Below are 17,694 nucleotides of genomic sequence, written 5' to 3' on the forward strand. Positions count from 1 at the left end.
CTTTTTTAGCAATCAAACTCAGCAACCAAAATATAATCAGTTACAAAAATTTTGATATTTTTAATTTTGTAATTTTGTAACCATTTTATAAATCAATTGTTATTTGCGACTAATTTAACAATAAAAAATTATTGCTAATTTAAAAATTATCAAAAAAATTAAATTTTCAAGTAAAAAATTCAAACAAATAAATTTTTCAAAAAATTACTAAAATAATAAATTATTAATGAAAAATTAGTAAAGAAAATGAATATAAAAATATTATTAAAAAATACTAATAATAACTATTATAAAAAAATATTAACAAAAAATTAAATATAAAAAGATATTTATAAGACAAATTACTAAAAAATATTATCGTATATATATATTATAGTAAAAATTTATTAAAAATTAATACTACAAATAATTTACGTACAAAAAATATATTTATATAAAAATCTTTATTTTATGCCAAAGAAAAATAAATGAAATAAAAAAGATGATGACGATGAAGAAAAAAATATGAGAAAGAAAAAGATAATAAAGAAAATAGATGAGAATGAAAAATATGATTAAAAAAATAAATGGGAATGAAAAAAATGGAGAAAGATGAAAAAAAGAGAAAGAAAATGAATAATGAGAAAAGAAAATAAGTAGTGGAGAAATAAAATAAGTAGTGATTTATATACGTGAATTAGCAATTGATTTTAGCAATTGATTGTCAGTTGTTAATTCGTTTTAAAAATTGAGCGAAAATTTTTAAGGGTAAAATTTTACAACTGATTCACAATCGGTAACTAAAAATAACTAATTTCAACTGGCTGCTATTAGCAATTAATTTCTAAATTGGTTACAAATCAAAATAAAAAAAAAATATAACACTCCAAATTTTTTAAATTTATTATTTTGTGAGTAATATTAATATTTTATTTTATTTAAATTGTAGGAAATTATTTGAAATTTTTCGGATTTTCGAAATCAGGTTTGATTTCCCGAAAATATAAAACTTTAGTGATTTTTAAAAATTAATTTAAAGACCATGTGGCAAAACTAAAAATATATTTGGAGTCTATGAATTTTTCTGAGTTTTCTAGAATTTTTTTGAAATTTTTGGGCCTCGTTTTCGATCCCAAGGTAGAGTAAAAATTTAAAATTTTGTATCCTAAATCGGACCGACCGAATCGAACCAGGCGGGATCGGACAGATTGAATCGGACCGGCCTTTCTTTTCTTCTTCTTCTCTTCCCCGCGCGTCCCGACCCTCCTTCCTCTCTCTCCCGTTTTCTCTCTCCTCCCTCCTCCCCAGGTCGCGCTATCGCCACCCAGCCCTCCCCACCTCGCCGGCGCGCCGCCTCAGCCTTCTCTTATCGCTAGCCGCCGCCTGGAACGCCAAGAACCGTTTCGGCTTCTCGATCGAAATCCAGTCGATCCAGCCACCGATTGGGCTGGGTCTTATGTCAAACACCATCTACACCTCGAGAGCTTTCTATAGACACCAAGAACACTAAAATCCATCCAGCGGTTTGTCTAATTTTTGTCCGGGAAGTTTTAACCCATTTCGATTTTTGGGTTAGATTTCTCGCAAACCGTGAACCCCAAGAGAAAACCGAGAGTACTAGAGCGCTCCACTCGTCGAGAGCTTCGCGGCAATATAAATTTTGAAATTTTTCGATACCGTTTTTCGGTGGGTCCCACGAAACTTTGTAGTGTTTTTCCGAGCATTAAATGAGCTTAGAAAATTTCGTAAAAATTATATACTAACTCCCGTGTTGTGGGCTTCGTGTAGGTACCTTCAATTCGAGGAAATTTAACGGTTGGTCGGGTCTGTGAATTTCTGGCCAGACAGACCGGCTACCGAAAAAGTCTTAGAATTGGATCTAGATTTTAGTTACCCCACCATTGTCAGACGTCCCGAGCGCGTCCCCAAAGTCGGAATCCGCATAGGTAAACCCGAACCTTGCTTTTTCGTAATTTTCTAGTGCTTAAATGGGATTAAAAATCCATAAAATATTCGTGGTAGCTCAGAAAATTATAATTCTTTTTGCATTTGCTTAGTAATATTGCTAAGGACCGCGGAGAAAAGTTATTATTTGATTAGTTTTTGCAAAAATGGTCAATTATAAGGACTAAACTGTAATTTTACATATTGTGATTGATGACTGTTTGGATGAACCCAGGAGGGGCTGTGTGATGTGATTGAGATATGAATATATGGTTTGTGGATATAGAAGTGTGTTTTCCTTTTTACAGGTTGGGTAGGTCCTAGGTATAGGGGAGACTCTACTGAATTTTCGGCATAACTTAGGACGTATTTGGTATTTTCTTGGTTTGTATTGAGTCAGTTGTATTAAATAATTGTAATAAAATTGTCAGGTGAGCCAGAACAGCCTTCCTCCTCCGCCCAGCCGCCACAGTGACTTCGGTTGAGTCAGTGAGTAAAATATTAATTTTAATTGTAATTTTGATATTATTATATATTCAAGCATGCCCATGCATTACTTATAAATATTTATCTATGTAGTTAAACACTAGGCACGTTTTATGTTGCATTCATAATTGTTAAAGTGCTATGGATGTTGTTGTGGTAATTTGGAGCAGTGTGCGTGAGTTGGCGTGCGTGTGGTGTGGTGTTGGCTATGGACAGGACGGGTAGACACGGCTTGAGATCTTCGCTGGGACCTGGTCCTTTGGGGTAGACACGGCTTAAGTTCTTCGCTGGGACCCCGATTTGGTTTATTAAGTGGAAGTCCGAGCTTGAGTTCTTCGCTGGCACAGTTTGGATTAAGAAAGCTGTATAGGGGATCAGCTCCCATATATGTATTGTTTGACATTATCGGGTGTGTGAGTACTCCAAATTACCTTTTTGCTGTTATGATGTGAAAATATTATCAATGTTGCATTTCACTCTACATGGTGCATTAGCTTTAGATAGTTATAGAGATTATGGTTAAAATTGATATTTTACTCTCTGAATCGAATGCTAACTCCTGTTCATTATTTTTCAGGCTACAGGAGGATTATTGTTGTGGTTAACCTGCTTTTCTCCTTCGCAGATTGTTTATTAATGTTTGTGTAATTCTGTTAACTTCTATAATTTCGCATGTGTTAGAAATATTCATTTGATTTGGGTCTGTAATATAATTACTATGTTGGACCTGTAAACTTATTATTATATGCATGTATGTTGGACTGGATGAGGGAGCTGAGCTCTCATTTATTTTTATGACATATGAGTATGTTGAGGATGAACTGAGCTCCCCAATTGATTATATATTGTGTTTACAGGTCGGGTGAGTCAAAAACTCCCCGTTGAAAGGTCCATTTTATGGCCGGATTCTGTTCAGTTGAATTCTTAAAATTGGGCCCAAATGGGCCTTAGAATTGGGTTGAGGAATAGTTAGGCTTACTACGGGTCTCGGGGCTTTAGGCTGGCCCAGGTCCTAGTGCCGGTCCGGCCCATAGATTGGGTAGTGACAAAAAAATGAAAGGGAATTTTTGGGAGGAAAAATCCATTGTTAACAATTGATTCACAAATCGGTTACAAATAAAAAAAAAATTGAGCGAGAATTTTTAAAGAACAAAATCAGTTGCTATTAGTAATTAATTTACAAATCGACTGTAAATAAAAAAAAAAAACAAAAAATTAGCAGAAAAAATTTAGCAACCGATTTGGTTGCAAAAATTAAAGCAATCGACAAAGAATCGGTTATAAATAACAATCGAATTTAACAATCAATTCTTGTAACTGATTACAAATCAATTGCTAATTTTGAAGCCAACTAAAATAATATTTTAATTTAACAGATTTCTTAAATAAATTATTGTTATCAATCGATTTCAAAATTAATTGCTAATCATGTATTTAAGATTTTTCTAATATCAATTAGCAATCAAATTAGCAACTAATTATAAATCGATTGCTAAATCTTTAAAAAATTAACTATTTCATTAAAAAAATTGAAATTATGAATCAAATTCAATCGATTACAAAAATTAGTTGCAATTCTGATTATTTTTTTAGTGTCAATTTAAACCAAATAGCTTTGAACCAAATTATTAAGTTGATTATCAATTAAATCCCTAAATTTTTAAATATTTGAATTTGGATAATCTTAAATTTTACATGAATGAAAATGAATTATAAACAATTTTAAATTAAACAAAAAGGAATTTAATTGACCGGTTGAATAAAAATTTTCCACCTCTACCTACAAGTACAATGACTTAAAATTCTCTATATTTTTCTTTTATCAAATGAATTTTAAAAAGTATTTTTCTTATATAAGTATGTAACACCCCTGTATGCATAGCCTATTATATTTTACTGTTCCAGTGATCGGTGTCGGTCTGGATAATTAATGAGATTAGAATCACATCTAAGACACCTAGATAAGCCCTGAATACAAATAATTAGCAATTGTCAGATAGTTAAGTATAAATAAGAAAAACAGAATACAAAAATTTAAATGAGCCAGGCGTCACAGCGATGGGTGACATTCCCGGGAAGTGACTGCGAGGTCAGTCTTAACCAGATTTTTGAACACGAAAATGTGATGCCGCGGTCCTAAGGACTATTGCGAACACAGTGGAAAAGAGAAAATCACAGAAAAGAATTGTTAAGTAGGTCAAATAATTAGGTCAGGAATCCGAAAAAAATATTGAATTACTTGTAAACTGGATCGACCCGGCGAGGGGCAATTTGGTCAATTTATCCCTAGAGCTGACTCCTGACCTAACTGTCCAATAAAATCGGAGAAATGAAAATTTCGGAATATAAAATTAAATTAAAGAACTATGAAAAAATAAAGGAAAAAGAAAAAGGAAAGGATTTATGACCTCATTGTGGTGACATCATATATGATGTCAAAAAATCAATTTAATTTCTTTAATTTTTTACTAAGTCAAAAAGCTAGATAATTATGCAAAATCAAATGAAAAAAAAAAAGAAGAGAAAAAGTGTGTCTTCCACACCCATTTGCCGTCCCTCATCCCTCTCTTTCATCTCTCTCATATTTTCACCATAGAAGCTTGATTTTCAAGCTCTCTAAACCCCCAAATTAGCCATAAATCCCCCAAAATCTCCACTAAAACCTTGTTATTACAAGTAGATAAGAAGATTGAGGAAGAAAAAGAAAGGATAAATTGAAAGAATTGGTGAATTATAAATCAAAGAATTGAGGTTAGTGTTCTTTCTTCACTCTCTATTTGAATTTATGTTAAATAGCTAAGTTACACTTGGAATTAACAAATAATTAAAAGAAATCAAGTGTGTGGGATTCTTGTGAATTTTGGCCAGCATATAGGAGGAGTGAAATTTCTTGAATTTGATGAAATTGAAGGGTTAAGTGAGTTGAATTAAGTATATAGATTAAAAATATATACTTTGATTTCATTAAGTGAGTGAAATTAGTAAATTAGGGTTCTTGAGCTTTAGAAATTGGGAGAAAATTTTGAAAAATGGTCAATTGGTGCAAATGACCCTAATTGAAGTGAGAAATGGTCATTTGGGACCATTTGTTGTATGTTTGATTTGGTAGAAACCAAGTACAATTTGGATTAGTTAGGGTCACTATTCTGGCAGCTTGACCTAGGTCTCTTTCGGGAAATAAAACTGAAAATTTACCAACCCAATTGGTGTGAGGCCAATTGGGAATGAAAATAAACACATAATGGCCTAATTTTCATTTAGGAACTATACCCAGAAAATGACATTAGAATAGTGAACAATTAGGTCAAATTCGGGTGTAGTGTGCTGCCACTGTACCAAAATGACCAAATGAATCATTTGGCCATAACTTGGGCTATACAGGTCCAAATGATTTGATTTTTGTGGCATTGGAAAGGTATGATATAGAACTACAACTTTTATGAAGAAACCAACCCAAATTCTGTCCATAACCCAGTCATTTTACCACCCAAATTTAGTGGTCCAAAATTGCCATAACCAAATTAGGTGCCCAGAAATTATGGGTAGACCAATCCAGCTAGCCCTGTTCAAATGGCCATAACTTGGGTTACAAAACTTCAAATAGAGTGATTCAAAAAGGGAATTAAAGTTAAGACAATAAGGAACAAGTTTTATGAAGAACACTTTTTCAAATTCTAACAGTAACATAACCAATATAATAGTACAAAACATGACACCAAATCTAAAAAATTTAAAATTGTGCCTAGGAGACCTAAAAATCTAAGGAGCAACTAAAACTAACAAAATTAGTAACCAAAATATGGTATGTGGGTGAAATTGAAATCCCTATACCTATTAAGTATAAGAAAGTCAATAAATTGACTTGAATAGTATTGTGAATAGTAACCCCGAAATGCAAATTTTAAAGAACGTCAATTTAAGTATATTAGAGCTAGAAATAAATATATTTGAATTTGTTTTTGGATTTATTATAAGTTGTAAACTGAAACACTGTGAAATTTTGTGTTTCAGTTGAAAGGAATATCGGGAAAGAACCCGAGACATCAAGTCAAGGCCTAGAGGCTACTTGCACGAGGTTTGTGCGCAACATAAAATATTCTTTAAATTTCCTTTGCAAAGTGCATAAAATGAATTGTGATTTATTTATATTGCGAAATGGTGATTGCAAAGTGCATGTGTGTTAATTGTCATTAAATGTTTGGAAAATTATTGAGATAGTTTTGAAACCACAGTATCATTACCATATATTTGAATATCTCACTAGCATGACTAGTGGGAGGAATTAGTTTTGAATTTTGATTCCCTCTCTGGCTGAAGTGTTGAGGTGTGTGCCAATAGAGGAAGAAATTGAATGGGTACCCATAGATTGTGCTGGCTAGCTTTGTGATTCCTTATAAGCCTCTAGCTATTGAGATGAACATTGTACTGAAGGCATGATATAACTGTGTGTTTTTCTGAAATTTGTTTTTCGATTTTCGAAATGAGAATGTTTGATTAAAAGTATAAATTGTGTTTTGTATTTGCTTTTCATTTTTAGCACCTTAATTGAATAAATGTGATTTGATTTATGCATAAAATTATATTTTAGTATATTGTGCACCACTGAGTCATAGTACTCAGCGATAACTTTTTATTGCTGTCGTAGGTAAAGAGACTGGTAGAGCAGCTGAGTGAGCTGCTAAGGACTGCTGTGCTACTTTCAGATATTTTGTCGAGTATAATTTTTATACCCTGATTATACATGATTATTTTTATGTAATTAGCTGTATGTGCATTTTATAGACTAGTCATGAGCAGTTGTACAGATTTTGTAATATTATTATTTTAGATTTTTAGATGTAAATTTATACTGATGTATGTAAATTAATTTTTCTTTAATGCAATGTGTATGAAACCAATTATCTCTATTTTTGGAAATATTTGAATTGAAATTCTTGAGTTGTTAAATTTTCATTTGAATTATGGGAGTGAGCTAATTTGTGTTGATTTGAGTTGAAATAGTGATTGTGATTTGATGAAGTATTACATTGGAAGTGTTTTCTACAGGTAAAATTTTCTGTTTTTTCAAATATAACAGGCACTCTGTCGAAATTTTTTCAAAATTTACGAAAAAATAAAAATGGACAAAAATTTTATCAAATCTTTAAATTTCAAGTAAATATTTTTAATACCTGCTAGAAAAGCTCACCACTTTCAAAAAGTAAGAAAATTGTTTTAAAATCCCTTGTAGTATATTTAATGGGTTATCAGTAGACAAAGTCGGTAATTCATTAAGTATACTACGGGATCATGTTATGCTTTATAGAGTGGTAATGTGTAACAAAGTATCTTCACAATTCAATTATGATGAGATTGGGATCTAAAATAACTTGCAAAAGTTTTTACCACAAGTCTCCCTTTGTTATTATAAATGATATGATGAGTTATTTTGTTACAAGATTGATGAGGGATAATTATTATATTGTAACTTTTAATTACTCAATGATATTATTTGAATACTTAAAAATAATAAATTAATATTTATTTTATTAATACTTATATCTTAAGAAGTTAAATATCAATCTTAGAGATCTAAATTAATAATTACCATTTTAAAAGATTAAAACTTATTAATGTAACGTTTAATCCTTAATTTTTTTAATTTTTTACTAAACACATCCTTACAATTAATATTATTTAACAGAAGTCACTATTTAAAAGGCAAAAATAAATAAATAAAAGACACCTACTATAGACTTGGTTCTCAAGAAGAATCAAACAATTTTTGCATTTAACAATGATGTTCTCAATGGGTATTAATTAACTCATTTAACATATTTAAGTTCAAATCTCCAATTCCCAATTATTTGCTAAAAAAAAAAAAATTAATTACTCTGCCACATGGTTAGGTAGTTTGGTGAGCCTTGTGGTCCAAGGTTATTTTAGGTCCTGTTTGATGTTGTTATTTGTTGACTCTTACAAAATAAAATTTATTGAACATAAATTGTCACTTTGAATGTTCTTTGGTGAAAGGGAATTTCCTTTCTAAACCAAAAAAAAATTGGCCAAATCATTGAAAAAAAAAATGCTTTTTCCTAAAACTGCTTTTAATGAGAACTCAGCAGCCACAAACAAGACCTTAAATAAATGGACTAGGGATAGGGCTTTTTCAATTTTGGCATATGTTTGTTAATAGTATTAATTAAATTAAGAATCATATTAATTAAATAAATAATTAAATCTTGTATTACAAGTTGAAGAGTAAATAATTGGTTATTTTAAAATCATTAAACAATTATTAAATATGATTTGACCACATAATTAGGGATTTTCTTTGTATCAGAAGCCTAACTGTCACCAAATTCATCAAGGCAACTTAAATATTTAATCATTAACCACATAAAAAAAATCCAAATTAAATATGATGATGAATAGTATACCTAAAAATATTAAATCAATAAATACTCCTCCAAACAAACCCTTTTGATCCAATATGTTTTTTTTTTAATTATTTTTACATGAAATTGTTCAAAATTAAGAAACTGAAAATCTTGATTTTAAATTCATGGGTTTTATTTATAATTTGAAAATTTATGAAATTAAAAGTAGTTTTTTTTTCTTTCATTTTATAAAATCTCATTAAGAGATTTAATTTTTTTATATTTAAATGATTTTAATTATTTGAGAGTTATGTCAAGTTTGGGTAGTGGGGTGGCCATTCACGACAATGATTTTAACATAATCGCACTGAGTAATTATTATATGCGGTCACTTAATTTTATGAATATTATTAAATTTTAATTTATTACATAAAATTTATTAAATTTTAATTTAATTTTATAAAAGTTATTGTAATCGATAATTAGTAATTTTATTTATAAAATAATTGATAAATTAATAAATTAATTTAAAAATATTTAATTTACTGTTATAATAATTTTTATAAAATTAAATTAAAATTCAGTAAATTTTATAAAAAAAAAATTAAAATTTAATAACTTCTATGAAAATACTAATAAAGTTTAGTAATCGCATATGATATTTACTCTAATCCCCCTCTGACGGAAAAGAATTAGTCTTTTATTCAATCGTAGGGCTGAGAAACATTATATATTTTTTTTAAAAAATAAGACTATAAAAAAATTTACAAATTCATTCCATCACTATGATAATTGTGGGCTTTTTTTGGTTAATTGCAAAGAAATTATATGATAGATAAGGTTTTGCATATTATATTATGTTGACCACTTCAATTCATAAAAGATAAGTCATACATAAGATTTAAAATTAAAAAAAAAAAGAAAATAAGTTCTTTAAATAATTAGATAATGAATCATAAAATGTCATAAAAAGCACACTAAGATATTCCAAAGATTAGCATCATTACTAAGGTCCATGTGAAATAAGTTATATAATGATCATATAACAAAAATAATAATGGAGTTTATAATAATAAGAGCATTTAAAAGCAAAGATTATGATAAGAACAAAATATTTAATAGTTTTCAAAAAAATATTTAATAAATAAAAATTAAATAAGAGCAAGGTAAACAATACACTTAATGTTGTCCTCTTTCATCCTACAAAAAGAAGTATTTTTCTCGTTTGGAGTTTCTCTCTCTCTCTAACCATAAAAAGCTATCAGAATTCAGAACCCACAAAGAAAGAAAAAAGGAATTTTTAGCAGAGCCGCCCCAGAAAGAAAGCTAGAGAGAGAGAGATGCCTCTCTCTCCTTTTTAACTCAATTTTGGTTTTTGGTGGATTAGGTATATTAAGACGTCAAGCCCAGTTGCTATTCTTGGACACTGCGTGTGTGTGTTTGTGTGTAAGAGAGAGAGATGGAGATGATGTATTTGCAGGTGGGCAGTTCCTCTTACCAGGAGTCTCTCAAAGTTCTCGAGGCTGATATACAGCATGCTAATGCATTGTAAGTGTTCAGTCTCTAATTAAATTTTGATTCTTTTCACTTTTATATGTTACCACTCTCTCTCTCTCTCTCTCTCTCTTTGGATTTTAGTATCTTTCATGATGGAAATCTTCATGATTTGGCTTGGTTGTTCTTCTGATCGACGGGGGAAAAAGGAAAAAATTTGGGGCCTGTGTATGTTGTTTTCATGCTCAATTTTCATTTGGGCTATGGAATTTGTAAATTTTGGGAATTTTTGGAAAGCAATAGTCAAGTGGGAATTTGTAAGATAACATAAAGAGACTGCAGTTTCTAGGTTTGATTGTGATTATTCTGCTTATATGCACACAAGGATTTATCTTGATGTTGGTTCTGTACTTTTTGCTTAGTCAATTTTAGCTCAACTTGATTGCTTTGGCTATTATTGGAATATCAAGCAGAGATGGATAGAATTCTCTGTCTCTCCCTTGTTTGGTTTTTAGCAAAATGGGCTAAAAGCTGTGTTCTTGAGATGTGGTCATTATCATGCTCGTATGAAATTAGAATCTAAATCTTAATAACAACATGGATTGACTGAACTAATTTGCAACTTTATGTTTATCAGGGCTGCTGCAATTCCAAGAGGCAAGAGTGGTGCACGTCTTCAGATGAAATTAGTTTGCAATCAATGGACTCCCTTCTTTCTCTTTTTGCTACAACGGATAGATTGTTCTTGCATATGTCTACTCCCTAGATATCTAAATCTCTTTCACATACTTGTATATAAGGTAGGCTTTATTTTTAGCGTATCAATTTGAATAAGATCCTTTTCCATTTTCTTCTTGTATGTAATTTGTGCATTTTTGTATTCTTTGCTCTTTGATGTCATGCAGGTATATGCAGATGGTAGACCAAACCTATTTACACATGGAAGGAAAGCAACAATTAAGGAATTCTATGGTATGTAAAGATGTTTGCGATTGGTATCTATTTATTGCGCATCAACTACTTTGCATAGAAATATAACTGAAGATCAACTAGTTTCCACTTTCCAGCAGTCACTGTTATGTATTTGTTTTGATTTTGTTCATTTCTAAAAAAACTCAAATTGTAGGTGTTATATTACCATCTCTTCAACGGCTTCATAGTAATCTGGAGGAGTTAGAGGATGTTAAGGAAGGGCATTTGGGAATGGAGAGTTTGGGGAAAAAGAGAGTGGAAAGAGATATTAGGCTTGCCAATGTTGATATAGAGAGAGAAGATGAATGTGGAATTTGCTTGGAGCCTTGCACAAAAATGGTCCTGCCTAATTGTTGCCATGCAATGTGCATCAAATGCTACCGCAATTGGTAACCAGAAATTTCAAAATATTTGTTATATCAACAATCCTCTTGTTAATTGTTATGCATACTTGATATGGAATAGAGTTGCCTTTATTCACTTTTCCTTCTTATATGCAGGAACACAAGGTCGGAATCCTGCCCTTTTTGTCGTGGGAGCTTAAAGAGAGTTAACTCAGAAGACTTATGGGTGCTCACTTGTAACAACGATGTGGTTGACACAAAAACAATATCCAAGGAGGATTTGTTGCGCTTCTACCTCTATATCAACAGCTTGCCAAAAGATTACCCAGATGCTCTTTTCTTAGTATATTATGAATATCTAATGTGAATTAGAGAAGATGAGAGGAGTGATGTACAGAGAGCAAAAGCCGACCCTCTAATGTAAATAGAGTCTGGTAAGCACACGATTGTTCCTCTGATTCTTAGACCAAAAAAAATAAATCTCAACTGATGTTTGTTGGAGTTTCCAAATTCAATTAGCCTAAGCTTTAATGTCAAAGCTCTTGTTGGTGGAAAGGTACATTTCCTCGTGCGTAATATGGAAGAGGCTCTTAAAGGTTCAATTTAAGCTCACAGGCTTGTTGAAAGTGCACGTAAAAGCACTTCTGTACTTGTTTATGCTTTTCAATGGCAAAACCAACTTGTGTTTCTCGCTTTGAACGATCATAATGGCATTAATTGGACAAAGCCTTGCCGAAGTTATGGTGGCCTTCGTTTCATTACAGTACGATTTGGTTTGACCATGTGAATTCCTTCTTGTTTACTAGTTCTCACCACTTGTGATTGAAATTTGCCAGCATTGATACATACAGAATTCTTTTTGTTAAGGCTACTTGGTCTCTTTATACAGCTACTGCATGCAAAAAAGAAGTCCAGTTGGAATGTAAAATTCCGTTTCCCTTTTGGGGATCCAAACCAAGCTACTTATGGCCCAAAAGGCAAATTAATGTCCAATGAGGCCTTGGTATGGTGGTTAAAACTAGGCAAGATTGAAGCTTTGGGATTCAGAGGCCTCAAAATTTTCATCATTAACTTTGTATTTGCAAATATTCTTAGATTCTAGCCACTTTTACTTGCAATTAACATGATTATGATTAAGATATATTTTGTATTCTTATTTCTGAAAAAAAAAAAGCAGTTTAAACAAAGATTTCCAATACAATTTCACTCAGCAATGCCTTTAATGTATGAGCAAATATACATATATGCCTTACCTATGCAGTTTAATAGGTTCCTGAAAAATTTTCCAACTTTATAAAGCTTTTCTTGGCAATCTCGAGTTTTTAAGTAATAGCTATTGGGTTATGGCTTATATTTATTAGAGAGAAATTTATTGTTCACTGGCCTTGGCAAACAGGAGGAGCTCTGCTACAAGAGCCAAAATGCCCTTTTTAAATTTCCAATATAAATAAAACAATAAAAAAAAAAATACGACCATGGTTTAATAACTTAAATTAACAAAACAAAGTAGCAGTTTGATTTTGTTATCCAGTAATTAGTAAGCTATAAATTGAGGTAAAGGATACAATGCTGTCAATTGAAAGCAAATTAGACACTGGAAATTTTTATTTTTAGCCGTTAAAGCCTTAATGGACAATACATTTAGTTTTCCAAAAACAATAACTACATCAGAGGCGGATTTAGAAAAAAAAATTTCTGAATTCAAAGGAAGGGTCAATTTACCTTCCATTTGTCAATTGAAAGTAATAAAAGGTACATGCCATTATTTTTTCTCTAATTTTAAATGAAAAAAAATGAGGAACCTCACAGTGGAAATTCATATTCTTAACCACTGGGGTCTTATTTAATACTATACTAGTACACTTGTTGCCACAGCAACAGGTACATTACATTTTTTTTTTTTTTTTGTCTGCTTTAATCAACTCATCAAATTATGGACAGCAGTAGCCTAAGCAGCTTTACTACTCTTACTCTTGATTTCAATCAAGCTGTCAAACGATGGGGAGCAGAAGCCTTGCTTGAAGAAAAGTTCAGCTAGTTGTTTATGCATAGCTTCAGTGAAGTGAATCCCATCCCAGCTGATGTAGGATTGTGGATTCTTACAGACACTGGTGCCAGTTGATCCACAAAGAGAATGCAAGTCGAAGTTGAGTAGTCCTCCTCCAGCTCCACAGCATGCCTTGAAGGGCTCTTCAAATTGGAATTTCTTATAGTTAACCAATATTGTTTTGTATGCATTCCAGGTATCTGCATATATGATCACTGCATCTTTGTACTGTGACCGAATTTCTCCCAACTTCTTCTGGAGGAAATCATTATGAGCTTGTATCAATGCGTTCATGCCTGATGAACATCCCATATTGTCGCGATCCCTTGGTGGGTTCAGTTGCAATTGTAATGGGCAGCAACCTGCTGGTGGAAGTCCTTGAACCACAATATACTTTGCACCTCTATCCAGAATTGCCTGCCATGGAAAATCACAACATTTTAAGAAGAAAAATTTGGGTGAGAAATAAAATCTTGATATTATTCCAGCGAGGTTTAGTTTAGTGTTATGGAGTTATTTCCAGGAATTTGAAGTTTTGAGTTCAAACTCCAACAATAAAAATCTTGTTCTTTCCAATGCATACCTTGAGAATTTTGCCAACATGATCCATAGATGCTTCTGTAAGTGATTTAGCAGATAAAGAAGATCCAAATATGCGTGCATAATCACTAAGGCCAAGAGCACCAACCCAGAAGAGGGAGTTTGCTAAGTGAGCTTTGCATTGTGCCTCATCCTTATCCTTACAATCCACACCTAGAAGAAACTTGTTGAACCAATCTATTTCAGTCAAGGTGCTCTCAGGTTTTGCTTTAAACATTAAAGAATGTGTAATTTTGTTAGTAGCAAAGGCATCTGCTGAAAGACAAGTTGATCCTGCTATTGCAAAGTTAGCGCCACCAGCGAAGTTAGCCGATTTTTCCTTATATCCTTGTAATGAAGGCAAACCAAGATCGTCGCAGAGGAAATCGATAAGCAATTTACCATTGCTCATTCTATGGCCATCTGACTTGCCAAACATTTTACCAACAAAGGATTTGAATCCATCCATGGTGGCAGCATTTCCAGTATCGGTAAATGCGTCTCCGAAAGCATAAACTTTTGCAAACTGTCCTTGGAAGTTGATACTTGAATTTGAAGCAGAGGAGCCTTGGCTCTGAGTTTGTTGGCTGGAAGAAACAGTTGTTTGGCCGTTAGCTTGGCCAGAAGCAGCAGCACTACTTTGAGTTTGTTGGCTGGAAGAAGCTTGTTGGGAGGTAGAAATGGAATTATTTTGATTTTGTTGATCGGAAGCAGAAGTGTTCTGGCCTTTATCTTGGCTAGAACCATCGTTATTTTGAGACTTAGACTTATTTTTGTTTTCTTGGCTGGATGAGGATGCATTTTTATCACTAGCTTGGCCAGAAGAGGAATTGCTTTGATTTTCTTGGGAAGCATTTTGATTGTTTTTCTGGTTCTCTTGGGCAGAAGAAGATTTCTCATTTTGTTGCCCGGTACTCTCCTTTTCGTCTTGGCCTGAAGAACTTTGTTGGTTTGAAGAACTTTGGCCTGAAGAACTTTGTTCGCCAGCAATAGTACTTTCCTTTTTGTCTTGGCCTGAAGAACTTTGTTGGCTTGAAGAACTTTGGCCTGACGAACTTTGTTGGCTAGCAGCAGCACTTTCCTTTTTGTCTTGGCCTGACGAACTTTGTTGGCCAGCAGTAGCAGTACTTTCCTTTTTGTCTTGACCTGAAGAACTCTGTTGGCTTTGGTCTGATGAACTTTGTTGGCCAGCAGCTGCAGCAGTACTTTCCTTTTTGTCTTGGCCTGAAGAATTTTGTTGGCCTGAAGAACTTTGGTCTGATGAACTTTGTTGGCCAGCAGTAGCAGTACTTTCCTTTTTGTCTTGACCTGAAGAACTCTGTTGGCTTGAAGAACTTGAAGAACTTTGGTCTGATGAACTTTGTTGGCCAGCAGCTGCAGCAGTACTTTCCTTTTTGTCTTGGCCTGAAGAATTTTGTTGGCTTGAAGAACTTTGGTCTGATGAACTTTGTTGGCCAGCAGCTGCAGCAGTACTTTCCTTTTTGTCTTGGCCTGAAGAACTTTGTTGGCCTGAAGAACTTTGGCCTGACAAATTTTGTTGGCCAGTAGCAGCAGTACTTTCTTTTTTGTCTTGGCCTGAAGAACTTTGGCCAGAAGAACTCTGTTGGCCTGAGGAACTCTGTTGGCCTGAAGAACTCTGGCTTGAAGAACTCTGTTGGCCAGAAGAACTCTGTTGGCTTGAAGAACTTTGTTGGCCTGAAGCACTTTGTTGGCTTGAAGAACTTTGGCCTGAAGAACTTTGTTCGCTTGAAGAACCTTGTTGGCCTGCAGAACCTTGTTGGCTTGCAGAACCTTGCTTGCTTGCAGACATAGAAGCACTATGTTTACCTTGAAAAGAAGTTTCAAAACTTACCTGCCCAGAACCAGAACCAGAACCAGAAACCTGGCCATGACCATAAGAAACAGAAAATGACGAAAACACAATCAATAGTGAAATACAAAGTAAGAAAAACTCAAATTTCCTCATCTTGTAGCCTCAACTAAGGACTTTGTTTTTTCTTTTTCTTTTTTTTTTCTTTTTTATTTTTTTTCAGTTTTCTCTTTATATATGTATATATATATATATATATATATATTTTTTTTGTTTTTCTAATTGATGAATAAACAAGCAGGGCTTTGTACATTTTATACCTTTCTTGATCCTAAAATTAGCAAGTTAAGATCCATGGTTTGAGGAGGCTAAAGGTCTTGATTATCCTTACATGTCTCTCCATGAGTTAAACTAGGGAGGGAATTTCTGCCTTTTACTTCTTCTCATGACTCATATTGGCCTTTAAAATCTTTCTTAAAATCAACCCAAATATCACAAAATTTGGAGACTTGCCCTTCATTCTAGGAAACAGATTTGAATGTTTAACCCTAATTTTATTACCCACGTGCTGTTTAGCTTAGTAATGATATATTTATCAACCCCCAAAAAAAAAATAGCAAAGTAAATTATATTCTATTATTTTTTTAATTATTTTATAATTCTGAAGAAGATTCTATTTTTTAAGTACTTCCAAGAAAAACAGAAGCCTATCATATTTTTTTTCTTTTAACAGCACAATTTTAAAATGGCTTAAATTTTTTAATTGGTTTAGGTGTACTTAATTATCAATTTTGATAAAAAAATCTGAGTTCAAGATTTTTTTTCTTATATCAATTAAATTTTATATCTTTGATTTTGCTGAATTTAATCATTTATTGTCACTTTTACAAAATAAAATATTTTATTAAGAAATTCTTTGTTAGTTTTTTATTCAGAGTCAATTGTATAAAAAAATAGTTTAATAGAAAAATTATAGATTTTTTTTAGCATTAGGGAAGAAGATTTTGATAATGATATAGATTTGGACATTAATCTTTACTCTTAAGTTGATATCATTTTATTATTAGGCTCAAAAAATCAATTAAGATAAAGAATATTATTTTTCCTCTTACAAAATAAAAATATTAATGGTAAGTGAAAAAATTTAGATTATTTGAATCAGACTAAATTGATTTTTATCGGTTCAGTTCGATTTTAAGTTAAAATTATTTTTTAATATAAGAAATTTTAATTATTAAATTTAATTAAATCGAAATTGAATAATTGAATCAAAATAAAATTAAAATCATATATATATGTGTGTGAGAATTTTTGGTTGATTTAAATTAAATTAGACTAAATAAACATTAATCTTTTTCATTACCCAAAATGTGTACTAATTACTTATATCATTATATATACATATATCTAATAAAAAGAGCTATCAAATTTTGTGCTAGAATTACCATACTTGTCTCTTAAAATTAATCAAATGACATATATCTATGAATACAAGTGATATGGATTGAATTCTTATAAGAATTTATCAATTTCAAGGGGTGTTTTTGGGCAATTAATCACTATAAATGATAAATGAAATTCAATTAAAAATTCAACAAACATTGATAATTCCAACGATGAAAGCTTTTATCTAAAAAATTTCTTTATTTTTTAAAAAAGTTGAAAAAAAAAATTAGAACT

General features: G+C 31.9%; 2 protein-coding genes across 2 annotated transcripts; one reads left to right on the forward strand and one right to left on the reverse strand.

Annotated features, from left to right (window-relative positions):
• The first annotated feature begins 9,969 nt into the window (after window positions 1–9,969).
• On the forward strand, window positions 9,970–12,265 carry LOC110646024 (E3 ubiquitin-protein ligase AIRP2). The gene is made up of 5 exons (XM_058128916.1): window positions 9,970–10,316; window positions 10,900–11,062; window positions 11,168–11,234; window positions 11,389–11,623; window positions 11,735–12,265. The coding sequence occupies exons 1-5, from the start codon at window positions 10,228–10,230 to the stop codon at window positions 11,943–11,945; spliced, it is 765 nt and encodes a 254-aa protein (XP_057984899.1). The 5' UTR covers window positions 9,970–10,227; the 3' UTR covers window positions 11,946–12,265.
• Window positions 12,266–13,154: 889 nt separating this feature from the next.
• Window positions 13,155–16,170, reverse strand: LOC110646038 (uncharacterized). Its single transcript, XM_058128777.1, has 3 exons — window positions 15,540–16,170; window positions 14,209–15,428; window positions 13,155–14,042 (listed from the first exon to the last, which is right to left on the reverse strand). The coding sequence occupies exons 1-3, from the start codon at window positions 16,168–16,170 to the stop codon at window positions 13,527–13,529; spliced, it is 2,367 nt and encodes a 788-aa protein (XP_057984760.1). The 3' UTR covers window positions 13,155–13,526.
• Window positions 16,171–17,694: the final 1,524 nt, after the last annotated feature.

Source organism: Hevea brasiliensis, chromosome 10 (genome assembly GCF_030052815.1).
Source record: "Hevea brasiliensis isolate MT/VB/25A 57/8 chromosome 10, ASM3005281v1, whole genome shotgun sequence".
Lineage (NCBI taxonomy): Eukaryota > Viridiplantae > Streptophyta > Magnoliopsida > Malpighiales > Euphorbiaceae > Hevea > Hevea brasiliensis.

Coding starts and splice junctions, on each gene's coding strand:
- LOC110646024 (XM_058128916.1), top strand. CDS start 10,228: ATGGAGATGATGTATTTGCAGGTGGGCAGTTCCTCTTACCAGGAGTCT. Junction 11,063..11,167: donor TTCACATACTTGTATATAAG/GTAGGCTTTATT, acceptor GATGTCATGCAG/GTATATGCAGATGGTAGACC. Junction 11,624..11,734: donor ATCAAATGCTACCGCAATTG/GTAACCAGAAAT, acceptor TCTTATATGCAG/GAACACAAGGTCGGAATCCT.
- LOC110646038 (XM_058128777.1), bottom strand. CDS start 16,170: ATGAGGAAATTTGAGTTTTTCTTACTTTGTATTTCACTATTGATTGTG. Junction 15,429..15,539: donor ATCAGACCAAAGTTCTTCAA/GTTCTTCAAGCC, acceptor AAAATTCTTCAG/GCCAAGACAAAAAGGAAAGT. Junction 14,043..14,208: donor ATGTTGGCAAAATTCTCAAG/GTATGCATTGGA, acceptor TTTCCATGGCAG/GCAATTCTGGATAGAGGTGC.